We start from the raw sequence: 11,245 nt of genomic DNA, 5'->3' as shown, positions 1-11,245 counted from the left end.
GGGACGCGGCCGGTGGTCTGTTCTTCTCCTCTGGTAAAACCTGTTTCCAATTGCTCGTCAAGAATTTAACATTTTGCTTTGCAGGAACAATTTCCTGTGCCTCGCCTGAGAGCTCACCTGGTGGGAGCAGCCTTTTCAAACAACCCCGTCTTCATTTTTGAAGGAAGTGCGGATTTAACACCATTTGCTTCAGTAAGAAAATTGACTCAGTGCCGTGGGACTTTTTGACTTGTAAACTTAGCACTGTACAGTGCTAATAACGAACTACTAATTGACTCCAAAAGCTAACTTATGAATTCAAAATGCGTTTGTCAACAGGTTTTATTTTTTTTTTTTCCTGAAAGCCTTCCTGAAAGACCTCTGCAGTGCTGGTGGCATTTAGCAGCTCCCTTGGTGGTCTTAGAGCCAGCACAAAACCACAGGTGCTGAAGATTTGTGGGAGACAGGGTTAAAGTCACAGACTGGGGGCACAGATGGGCAAGGAATCCCCAGGCGCATGTGCAAGGCAGTGGTGTGGGGGAGCCCCCCATGGGTGTGCAAGGCGGCGGTTTTGGTGATGGGGCAGCAGCTGTGGGGCTGTGTTGCTGCATTCAGCAGAGGTGAGAGCAGCGCTGGAAAATGGCACCAGAACTGTGCATTTTAAGCGGTTATTAAAATACCTGACAGGATTCAGGAAAGAAACATGAAAGTTATCTGAGGTTTGGAGAAAATGCTGTACTTTGATCCTCCTAAGTCTTACAATCGCGTCAGAGCCGGGGCTGAGCGGTGATTTGTGACGGTGCCCAAATACCCTGCTAGGGAGAAAATGTGGCTCAGGTACACGCAGCGTGAGGGAGGTGCAAAGCCGGCCGATCACCTGCCCAATGTAACCCACCAGCTGCTGCCCGGCGAGGGGCGGCGAGGCTCCCGGTGAGGCTCGGGGGACGTTCCGGCCCCGTGGCATCCCGCTGGCGACGCCTGCGGCACCAACAGGCGAGGGGTGCGCAGGCACAGGGCAAGGAGCGGCGCGGGGTCGGGGGCAGCAGCTGCAGCGAAGGTCCGGATTGGCAGCAGGGGGGCACAGATACACGCGGTTAATTATGCCGTTTGTGCAAACAGAACAAACCTCAATGTAGGGATGTATGCTCAGGAGATTTATTAGCATCAGCTTACATTCACTTGGCCATCCGTGCTCGCTGGCTGGCGTGCCGAGGTCGTTTCCAGGGGGAATGGCTCCGGTCCTGCGGGCACGCAGCAGCAGGCAGGGTGGGCAGGGAGCGCGGGCAGCTGCCGGGCCGGTGGCGGGGCGGTGGGGACGAGGGGACGCTGGCTCGCCCCCGCTGTCCTCAGCGCAATAAAGCTGCAGCCCGGCCGCGGGGTGCACAAGCAGAGCGCACCTTTTGGCAGCGGGGTGGAGGTCGGTCCTCTGCCCGCAGGTGCCTGTAGGTCTCAGCCAACCTCTGTGCAATTCATCTGAGCCAAACATTGGGCTGCGGGCAGAAGAACCTCCATGGTCCCACGAGGGGTCAGTGGGCGAGATCCAGCAGCCGGGGTCCCGGCCGAGCCCCTGCAATGCTCCTCCCGGTGCTCGAGTCCGCGTGTCCTGCGGCTCGGGAAGCTGAGGCTGGTCGTGTGGGGGAAAAGGCACAGCAGGCTGACACGGTGCTCGGAAAGAGCCTGTGGTGTTATCAGTTGGGGAAATGATGGAGCAAATCTGGAAGAAAATAAATACGCTTTGACACCGTGTCTCAACAGGAGCCATGCTGCTGACCTCAAGGACCCAGTTACCGCAGAGCAGCCCAAATCTCCCCTGCGATCGGCACAGGGAAACGCTGCCTGAAAGCAGCGCGTCGCTCCAGACAGCCCAAAATTAGACGTGTGACGCCAGCCCTTTCAAGGCGGATTTTCAAATCTGTCCCTTTTTCTTGGTCATCTAAGAAATTCTGCTTGGGGTTTGCATTTAAATTCATGTTTTCCAGTCTAATCTTTCCTTTTCAGTGATTTTTCTTGACCTTCCTCTGTTCAAGGAAACTAAGCCTTCTGAACATAAACATGTTACTGGCCAGGATTATCATTTATTTGTCCAGATTGATGCAGACCATTTATGAACACTAGTTGTAGGACAACTGCTCACGGATTATACCTCACACCACCATCCATCCCTTACAGAGCACTGAATGGCAGGTCTCACTCAGGACCCAGACCTGGGAGTCAAACACCGATGGAAGGGCAGTGCTGAGATCCACAGCCGCGTATCGATCCGTGCTCTGACCCAGATCCGAAGCCAACAGTTTCAGGCTAAGAGGCTCCCTGCAGGCTCGCCAAGGTGCCTGTTCCTTAAGCAGACCCGTGGGTTTCTGTGGGCTGCGGGATGAGCGTGGGTGCTTAGGTTCATCCTTTAATGCTTTTCATCCAGCTGTGGTAGGGTTCATTGTCAGTGCTCTTCCAGTGCATAAATATAAGGAGAAAAGAAGAAAGTAATGATTTTTTTTCTCTTTTTCTCTTGTCCCTTCTCCAGGAAAGAAAAGGAAAACACTGAAACAGATGCATGTGTGCATACATACCCATATGTATTTATAAACAAAGGCCGAACCTGCTGCCTCGGCCCCACTGGCCTCATGGAAGCACCAAAATCTCCGCATGGACCTCCAGGAGCTCCCCAGGCTGCAATGGCTCTGCCGAAGAGATGGCAAAGTTGCTGCTCGCCCCGGAGCCTCGCAGTGCGGGACCGCGCACGCGGCTCAGCAGCGCCCGGGAGCCGCAGCCTGCTGCTGGCGCTGCCGCGGGAGGTGGGGTGCCTGGGGACGGTCCCCGGAGAGCGGCTTTGGCCATTGTCGTCCCTCTTGTTTGGAGGTGATGAAATGAAGGTTCCTAACTGCGGAGGAACTGGGAGATGCCCACAGGGCAACCCTGCCTGGTTGGTCTTTTCTTAGGCACACGTACTGTGGAAGCCTCAGCACGTGGTACCAGAGCTTTATGGAGGAACATAAGCCACGATGGTGATACTGGGCAGAAGGCCATTTCATACGGTCAGTGCTCCCAGGGACCTGCAGAAAATCGTGTCGCTGTGTGGGGCTGGTGGGGGCCGTGGCACCCTGCAGCCCTCCGGAGACACTCAGACGTGGGAGGCAGCTGCTCGGTGCCTCTGCAGCCGGGCATTTGCGTTACCTGCTGCGAACAGGAATAGGAAGACACAAATAATAAAAATAAAAATAATAAAAATAAAAATAAAAACAAAACCAAAACAAAAATAAAAATAAAAATAATAAAAATATATCTTCAAAAGGGCTCTGGGCACGGCCTGGGAACTGCAAACCACTACGGCTAACTTCTGTACCAAATAATTCAATAGCAAATATAACAAAGAATAGGAGTAGATGTGGTTAAATATGACAAATTAGGGAAGAGTCAGCCTGGCTTTTGTAAAGAGAGCTGGTGACTCAGATCCACGAAGAGGTCTTTGGAAGCGTAAACAAGCGTCCAGGTGAGGCTGATCCAATCAGTGCAACGAACGTGGATTTTCTGAAAGCTTTCAACAAGACGCTCATAAAAGGGCTTTGTGTTTTGTTTTTTTTTAAATAACTGCTCATGGTGGTGGTTGTGGGGGTGGAAAGGATGCACTCCTGTCCCGTGTGGGTCCGGAGCCTCGGGCCAGGCTGTGCAGAGAGGAGCCGGGGGCTCCATCCCAGGAGGAGCCTGGACACGGACCTGCTCCGGGTGCTGCTGGAGCAGGGCTGGGACCGGGGGCCCGGAGGTGCCTCCAGCCCCAGCCAGTGCCCGGTTCCGTGGGCGAGCTCCGGAGGAACCCTAACAGGCCAAAAGGGGGAGACAGAGAGGGCAGGGAGGTGGCTGTCCCACAGACTCACCCAGCACCCAGCTACTCGCATCCCGCAAGATTTCCTGAGCCCGGGGAAGTTTTTCTAGTCACTGACGCTGCCATGGCCATCGTCCTCCTCCTCCTCTGTGTCCGGGCTTCCTGCAGACCACGACGGCCGGGTGCCCCCGCAGCCCTCCCAGCCACCTCCCACCGTCCGTGGGCCCCCCGTTTCTCTGCTCTGAGCGCCCCAGGAGCACCATCCGAGTGCCCGGCTCGTTTGGCTTTGCCATCCCTTCCTCCCCAGCCCACGACTGGGTGCCACCCACCCCACCCTGCCCCTCTGCCCCGTAATGGGCTCAGGGATGCACCAACCTGCCTGGGGCTGCACCGGTGACCCCCCCATGGCTGCGCCCATGCCTGTGTCCAGCCTGCCCCCGGTCCCCAGAGCCCCCCTGAGCCCCCTGCCTGTCCTCTGTGCCCCAGCCCCTGCCCCGATACCCCCGGGTGGGCTCCGGGCGGCCCCTGGGGGCCGCGGCTCCTGATGCGAAGGGAGAAGGAACCGCTCTGGGCTGGGTTCTCTCGGAGAGTCCTTCCTTGGCGCTTTGCCTCCCGAATCGCACTTCACCAGCCAGGGCTTATGATCCCAATTTCTTTGTTTCTCAACGTTTTGAGAGGTGCTCTCACTCTGCTGAGCCCCACTCGGCCGGGGTGTGCTGTGCTCCCCCTGCCCCATCTCCAGGCCCTGGGTCGGCGCACCCCGTGTGCGCCTTCGCTGGGGGGACCCAGTGGTGCCCACCCCCACCTGCCAGTGCCCCCGCCACGGCTTCGCGCTGGTGGCACCTCAGCCCCGGCACGCCACACTCTCACCCCCCCCCCAAAAAAAAAAAGGAAGGGGAGAAACTATGATGAAAAGGGGCTCAGGGGCTGAGATAATGAGATAAGGACAGGGAGATCACTCCACAATTACCGTCACGGGCAAAACAGACTCACCCGAGCTGAGCCTGCGGGGGCTGCCCACAGGCAGCAGCTCCTCAAGACCTGCTCCCACACGGCTCCGTCCTATGGGGTCCATCCCCCAGGAGCAAACTGCTCCAGCACGGGCCCCCCACGGGCGGCAGCTCCCCCCAGACCCCCTGCTCCTGCGGGGGCTCCTCTCCACGGGCTGCAGCTCCGGCCCGGGGCCTGCTCCTGCGGGGGCTCTCCATGGGCCGCAGCCTCCTCCAGGCCACATCCACCTGCTCCACCGGGGGCTCCTCCACGGGCTGCAGCGTGGAGATCTGCTCCGTGTGGGACCCGTGGGTGCAGGGGGACAGCCTGCTCCACCAGGGGCCTCTCCTCGGGCCGCAGGGGAATTGTGCTGCGTGCCTGGAGCACCTCCTGCCCTCCTGCCGCGCTCCCCTGGGGGCTGCAGGGTCTCTCACGTTTCTCTCTCCTCTCTCCCAGCTGCTGTGGTGCAGCAATTTTTTTTCCCCCCCTTCCCTAACTCTGCCCCCCCAGCAGCACAGCCGGCAGCACTCGCGGCCCAGCCGTGGCCCTTTGGGGCAGCCGGAGCCGGCTCTGCTCTGACACCGGGCAGCGGCTGGGCCCGGCCCACAGCAGCCCCCAGCCCGGGACCAGGCTCCTGCCCTGTGAGCCCCACACCCCCGTGCCGGTGCCGCGGGGTCGGGAACGGACCGGAGAGTGGCACCGAGCGGCACCGAGCGGCACCCGCGAGGGACCCGCGGCCACCGGGGCACCGCCGGGGACTGCCGGGCACCGACCCCCCGGTACCGCGAGGGGTGACCTTGGCGGGGCGAGGCGCGGCGACGACCCCCCGAACGAAGCGGGGAGGCGAAGCGGGGCTCGGGGAGCGTGCGGAGCGATCCCGGTCCGGGCCCCGGGGGCCGAGACCGGCGCGGGTGGAAGCGGGGGGGGGGCGCGGGGCGGGGGGGCGGCACCGAGCGGGGACCGGACACCGCCCGGCGGGGGGCCGCGGGGGCTGCGCGGGGGGGGGGCCCGGCGGGGGCGGAGCGGGCCCCGCAGCACCGCGCCCCCCCCTCTCCCGGCGCCCCCCCCCCCCTCCCGCCCCGTCCCGCCCCGGGGCCGGCCGGGCGCGCGGTGACGCGGGGCGGGGGCGGGGCGTGACGCGGCCGGCGGCGGCGGGGAGCGGCGGGCGCGGAGCGCAGCGAGCGGCGGGGGCGGCCGAGCCGCAGCGCCGGCACCGCCCGCCCAGCGCGGCCATGCAGCGGCTCCCGGCGGCCCCGCGCCGCTGACCGCCGGCCCCCCCCCCGCCGCCGCCGCCGCCGCCGCCGCCATGAACTTCCAGGGCGGGCCCGGGCAGAGCCCGCAGCAGCAGAGCCTGGCGGCGCCGGGCGGGCCGGTGCCGGTGCCGGTGCCCGGCCCCTCGGGCCCGCAGCCCGGCGGGCCGCCGCCGCCGCAGTTCGGGCTGTCCAACTCGGCGGCGATCCGCGCGGAGATCGGGCGCTTCGAGTCGGTGCACCCCAACATCTACGCCATCTACGACCTCATCGAGCGCGTGGAGGACCTGGCGCTGCAGAGCCAGATCCGCGAGCACGTCATCTCCATCGAGGGTGAGCGGCGGCGCCGGGCCGAACCGGGCCGAACCGAACCGGGCCGAGCCGAACCCCCCGCGCCGCCCTTTGTCCCCGCCGCCCGCTGCACCTGCTCCCGGTGCCCGCCGGGGGCGGCGGCCTCGCCCGCTGCCCGCCCCCGTGCCGCTGGAGCCGTGCCCGCCGCCCGCCGGGCCGGGCCGGGCCGCCCCGGGGCCCCGCCGCAGCGGCAGCGGCAGAGGCAGCGGCAGCGGCGGCCGCCCCCGGCACTGCGGGCCCGCGGGGGCGGCGGAGCGGCGGGGCCGCGGCCTGCGGCGGAGGCGGGCGCGGGGCCTGCGGGGCGCGGAGGGGCCTCGGCGCCCGTCCCCGCCCCGGGGCCGCGGCCTCCGCCGGGGGGCGGCGGGGAGCGGGGCGGGGGCGGCCCCGGGGCCCAGCTCCGGGCGGGGGGGAGCCCCCGGCTGCCGGCACCGGGCGGCGATCGCGGCCGGCCGGGCCCGAGCCCGGGGCCGTTAAAAACGCAGGGAGCCGCGGGCCGGGCCCGGGGTCTGCGGCGGCGGGACCGAGGCGGGGCGGGGGGCGAGGGGACGGAGGGGAGCTCGTGGCCACGTCCTGGGGGCCCGGGGCCGGCCGCAGGCTGGGGGTCGCGGCCCGACCCGAAGGGGCCCTGCGGTGACCCGAAACCTCCCGGCTCTGCAGCAGGGCTTCGCCCCGGGCAGAATCAGGGCAGCGCCGGTGCTGCGTGCGCCGCTGGGTCCCCGCGAGGAGCCGTGGCTGGTTTCCCAGCTGGCACCGCTGGCTCCCCGCTGCGCTTCTCCTTGTCTGCGCTCGGGCCCCCTGCCCCCGGCCCACCCCGAAACGTGGCTGCGGGAGGCACGCGGGGACGGACGGTCCCGGAGAGCCGCGGCCCCCGGGGTCGGTCCGGGCAGGGAGCCGCCGCGGGGCCTGGGCCGCGCTCAGCCAGGCCGCCGCGTCCTGCGTCAGGCCTCGGGCGGCCGCTTCGGGAGGAAGAAAGGCGAGAGGGACTGCGGCAGAGGCCTGAAGGATCGAGCGGTCGGGGGAACGTAAATCTGAGAAATTGCCTCATCTGTCTTGCGGTGCAAGAACAAAGGACGTTCCACGAGATCGGAACGGAGGAAATGTAAAACCAATAAAAAGGAGGGGGCTTCTTCACTTCTGAGACTGCTCCGTGAGATTTCCTGCCACAGAAAGTCATTGAATTAATGGAATTCAATGAGATGAAGAGGGATGGGATTAGCTCCGGGGCCCAGGGGGAGGGTGCGGGGCTGCAGCCGCCCCCAGCTGGGGGGGCCGGGATGGCCCTGCCTGGGGGCCGTCGCCCCAGGGCCGTCGTGCCGCCTTCCTGCTGCCTTCCTGCAGGCTCTCAGCCGCCCCCAGCGCCTGTGGGTGCAGTGGCCGTGATTACGGTGCCTGATGCTGCTTGCGCTCACCATGCCATGGGACAGCACCGACCCACGCTAAAGGTGGCTCCGTGAAAACCGTCTGCTGCTCGGGCATTGCGCAGAGGCCCCGGGGGCTCCTCGTGTCCCCCCGCCCGGCCTCTCTGTGCTGCAGCACCTCGCCGCTTCCCTCGCAGCTTTCTGTTCTTACCTGCTGCTGCCTACCTGAGCCGTGTCCTTCAGGATGTAAACAGTTGTAGGCTGGCGATGAGCACACTGCCGTTTAGGTGCGTCTCTAGGCAACTTCACTCATTTTGCATGCGTTCTGCTGCTGCTGGCAGGGAGGTGTGAAAACAGAATCCTTTCACGTGCAGCTGTGAAGGGCCGGTGCTTCCCGAGGCGGATGGTGGTGGGCTCGTTTAACCCCACAGCAAGGGGCAAGGGGCTGCAGGGGGGAGCCGGGCTTCTCCTGGCGCTGTGCCTGCCCCGCGCCCGGAACCACCCTGTGCCTCCTGGTCCCCCCCGGCCCCATCGCTCCTTTCTTTCCAGCTTCTGTTTTAGCAGAGCAGGAATCCCGCAGGCCGTTTCCTTATCCGTGCTGCATCTGTGTTTTCCTGTTAGGCACCGGATTAAAGAGCGGTCCCAGTGAAAACACGCTGCGATTGGGCAGTTAAATGCGATACATTACTGAATGTGAGAGACCGAGGTGACGGTGGGGGTAATGAGGCACTGGAAGGGTTTTGCTACAGATAAGTTATCGTTTCTCGAAGCATCTTGGCAGCCTGGGACGAGATATCGTTCTAAACTGTGTGCTCTGGGCTTGACACAGACACGGCTGCAGGAGGGGTCTGTTTGTTTGTTTTTCTTGTTCAGATTCTGTGGTCATTGCTGCTGTTGTCCTTGTGCTATTTAAGTTGCAAGTGAAATCTGAAATCCGACTTCCCGTGTCGAGTGCTGGACGCAGCAAAGCTTGTCCGTATTCTCTTAACAGATCCTTTCCCGTAGGCAGTTCCTTCATTTTTAAAAATGAAAGGGACGTAGGCCAGTTCCCGCTCGGCAGCTGCGGCAGCGTGCCCGTGCGTTTCGCCCTGCGCTGCAGCCCGGCTGGCTGGGCAGGCGTCGGTGCAGCTTCTGCTCTTCCGAACAATGCCGGCTGGCAGGAGGGGGAAGCGCGTTAGCAGGAGATGTCGTGCACAACCACTGTGGCTTTGCGGCTCCTTCTGCAGGCAGCGCTGCCGAAGGGAGGTAACAGGAGCGTGTCGGTAGGCGGCCGTGGAGCCGGGAGTGCCGGTAGCCCTGCTGGTCGGGGGGGAGCGAGGCTTTTCCCGGGGAGGAACGAGGGGAGGTTGGAGCTGGTGACAGTGGCGAAAATTGAGCGCGGGAGGAGCTGGTGGCTGCTTGCCGGTGCAGCGTCTCCTGGGGCGAAAACTGAGATGTTGTTAAGACTGTCGCTGTGGGAGGAAGGGGGAATCGGGCTTTATTTTGGTCTCCTCTTCGTTGCTCGAGCTTCGGCGCAGAGGCTGCGGTGCGAGCGGAGGCTGGTGGGTGCGCGGGGCTGGGGAGCGCGGCGGGCTCTGGCACGTTCCCAACGCCGGCTGAATCACAGGCGAGACCCGGCGGTGCTCGGTGCTTTCCAACCGCCAAGTTTGGACAGATTTTCAGGGGGCTAGCAAAAAGCATCTCCCTCCCTCATCCCAGGCTTCTTTGCCAAATTCTGGAGACTGCTGCAAGCTGTGGAGCTCTATAAAAGATTTCTGTGTATGCTTAAAGCAAAATGATGTGCAACGTTGGTAGGGAGGTTGGTACAACCCCTGCTTGCAGTAAATGTGACCTCTAGCTGTGCTGCTCTGAACAGAATACAGCCAGGCCTGTAGCGAGAGAGCTGGCAGCAGGAGGCAGAGGGGTCCGGCCGGGGCAGGACGGTGGGAGGAGGCGGCGAGGATCGGGGAGCAAGGAGGTCGGTGGTGGGGCGCCAGGAGGACGGCTGCGCAGCGGTGGTCGGCGTGCGTGAAGTTACGGAGCTGAGGAGGGAGGAGACAGGAGATAGAGGAGAAGTAGCTGAGGTGCTTGGAGAGAGCTTCTGTCAAACCATGAGGACTTTCTTTCCCAGCGTTAGCTTCCATGTGTATGTCTTGCAGCCCTCTGGAGGCTCAGCTCTTCAGGAAAAGCTTGGGGGAGGTTGTCAGCCGTGGTGAGAGGGTTGGGGGCCAGGAGGCGGGGGCAAGAAGCTCTCCGTCTCCAGCATCAATTGAGGGAATAATTTGGAAAGCTCTCTGCTACGTTTTCCTGCTGTTACCCCTCTGGAAGAGTTACACGATGAAAAAAGCCCTTGGGCTGGTAGCAGAGTGGCTGGGTTAGCTGTGCTCCGCGTTTGGCTTTGGCTGGGCAGAAGGCACTTTTGGGGTTGGCCTTGCGCTGCTCCAGTTCCCGGCTGGTTCACCGCGCCGAAAGCCAGCACGGACTGCGGGGCGCTTCGTGCCGACCCCCTCGTACCCAGGGCTCAGCTTTTTCCCAGTCAGATAAACGTAGGGCACCTGGTTAAGGTGCGCCTTTGGGATAGGTTACAGCGTAAGGGCCTGTTCTGTAGGGTTTTTTCTGCTTTATTAGCCACCTTGCTGTGAATAATTAGCAGCTACTGTTCAATGGGCATCTCCGAGACCCTGGGTTTCTGTGTGTTTTTCTAAGAGGAAGTAGTCCTTTTGTACTATTTTTGTGTGTGTGTGTGTGCTGAAAGCCACTGGTACCAGCTGACGAAGACGCTTTCCTGTCCCTTTTTTCCTGATGAATTCAACTGTCTGAACTTTGTCGTTTTGGTCAGTCCTGCAGAAGTTTTACAGCGCTGTTCAGAATCCTTCTCCAACGTCTTTCGGAGCGGCTTCCTGATGCGCCGATGTGCAGCGCGCAGGACGGAGGCGGGAGCTGCCTCGTGGAGCTGGCCGGAGCCCTGCCGGGCCACGCACCGGCGTGGCCGCGCGCCGCTGAATCAGCCTGGAGTAAATTACACCCCTGGGGAAGGAGAGCGTTCTGCTGAGCCGGCTCTTTCCTGCCAATTCCATGACCTCTGCAGAATTGTCCTGTTTGTGTGTGCCTGTGAATTCCCAAAGCTTTGGAAACCACGAGGAATGGTGGCGGTGGAAGGACAGGGCTTGCTCAGGTCCTGCTGGGGCAGCGGGTGCAGGGCAGGAGCTGGGAGCTCAGAGCAGGTCCGAGTCCCAGCAGACCGGGCCAGGGCTCTTCGGCCACCCTGGCCTTGTGCTCTGGGGGGCATTTGGAGCAGAGGTAGCCGAAGGAATGCAAGGAGGAGAGACCGGGCAACCGCTGCGATGGCACGTCGTGTTGGGTGCGTGGCCGGGGCGTGTGGGAGCTTCAGAGGGACCGCACGCAGCGCGCGCCCTCGCCCAGCAGAGCTGGTGGTGGCCTGGCCCCGGAGCCGGGGGCAGGAGAGCCCTGGGAGCTGGGGAGGGCACGGGGCACGGCTCTGGCACGCGTGGGCAGAGGCGCCC

General features: G+C 63.1%; 1 protein-coding gene and 1 long non-coding RNA gene across 3 annotated transcripts in view; one reads left to right on the top strand and one right to left on the bottom strand.

Moving 5' to 3' along the window:
• Nucleotides 1-1,042: 1,042 nt before the first annotated feature.
• On the bottom strand, nucleotides 1,043-5,699 carry LOC136789987 (uncharacterized). The gene is made up of 3 exons (XR_010829008.1): nucleotides 2,544-5,699; nucleotides 2,184-2,421; nucleotides 1,043-1,693 (listed from the first exon to the last, which is right to left on the bottom strand). It is a non-coding gene; the product is annotated as an uncharacterized lncRNA (long non-coding RNA).
• A 226-nt stretch (nucleotides 5,700-5,925) lies between these two features.
• AGAP3 (ArfGAP with GTPase domain, ankyrin repeat and PH domain 3) overlaps nucleotides 5,926-11,245 on the top strand; it is a 141,078-nt gene continuing 135,758 nt past the window's right edge. The window contains exon 1 of one of the 2 annotated variants that reach the window (XM_066991319.1): nucleotides 5,926-6,366. In XM_066991319.1, the coding sequence (XP_066847420.1) occupies nucleotides 6,090-6,366 (277 nt within the window). In that variant the 5' untranslated portion in view covers nucleotides 5,926-6,089. The remainder of the gene's footprint in view (nucleotides 6,367-11,245) is intronic. The other variant, XM_066991318.1, reaches the window with a different exon arrangement.

This window comes from Anser cygnoides, chromosome 2, assembly GCF_040182565.1.
Source record: "Anser cygnoides isolate HZ-2024a breed goose chromosome 2, Taihu_goose_T2T_genome, whole genome shotgun sequence".
Taxonomy (NCBI): Eukaryota; Metazoa; Chordata; class Aves; order Anseriformes; family Anatidae; genus Anser; species Anser cygnoides.
Note: the sequence above shows the minus strand (reverse complement) of the source record. Positions and strands in the feature narration are given on the sequence as shown.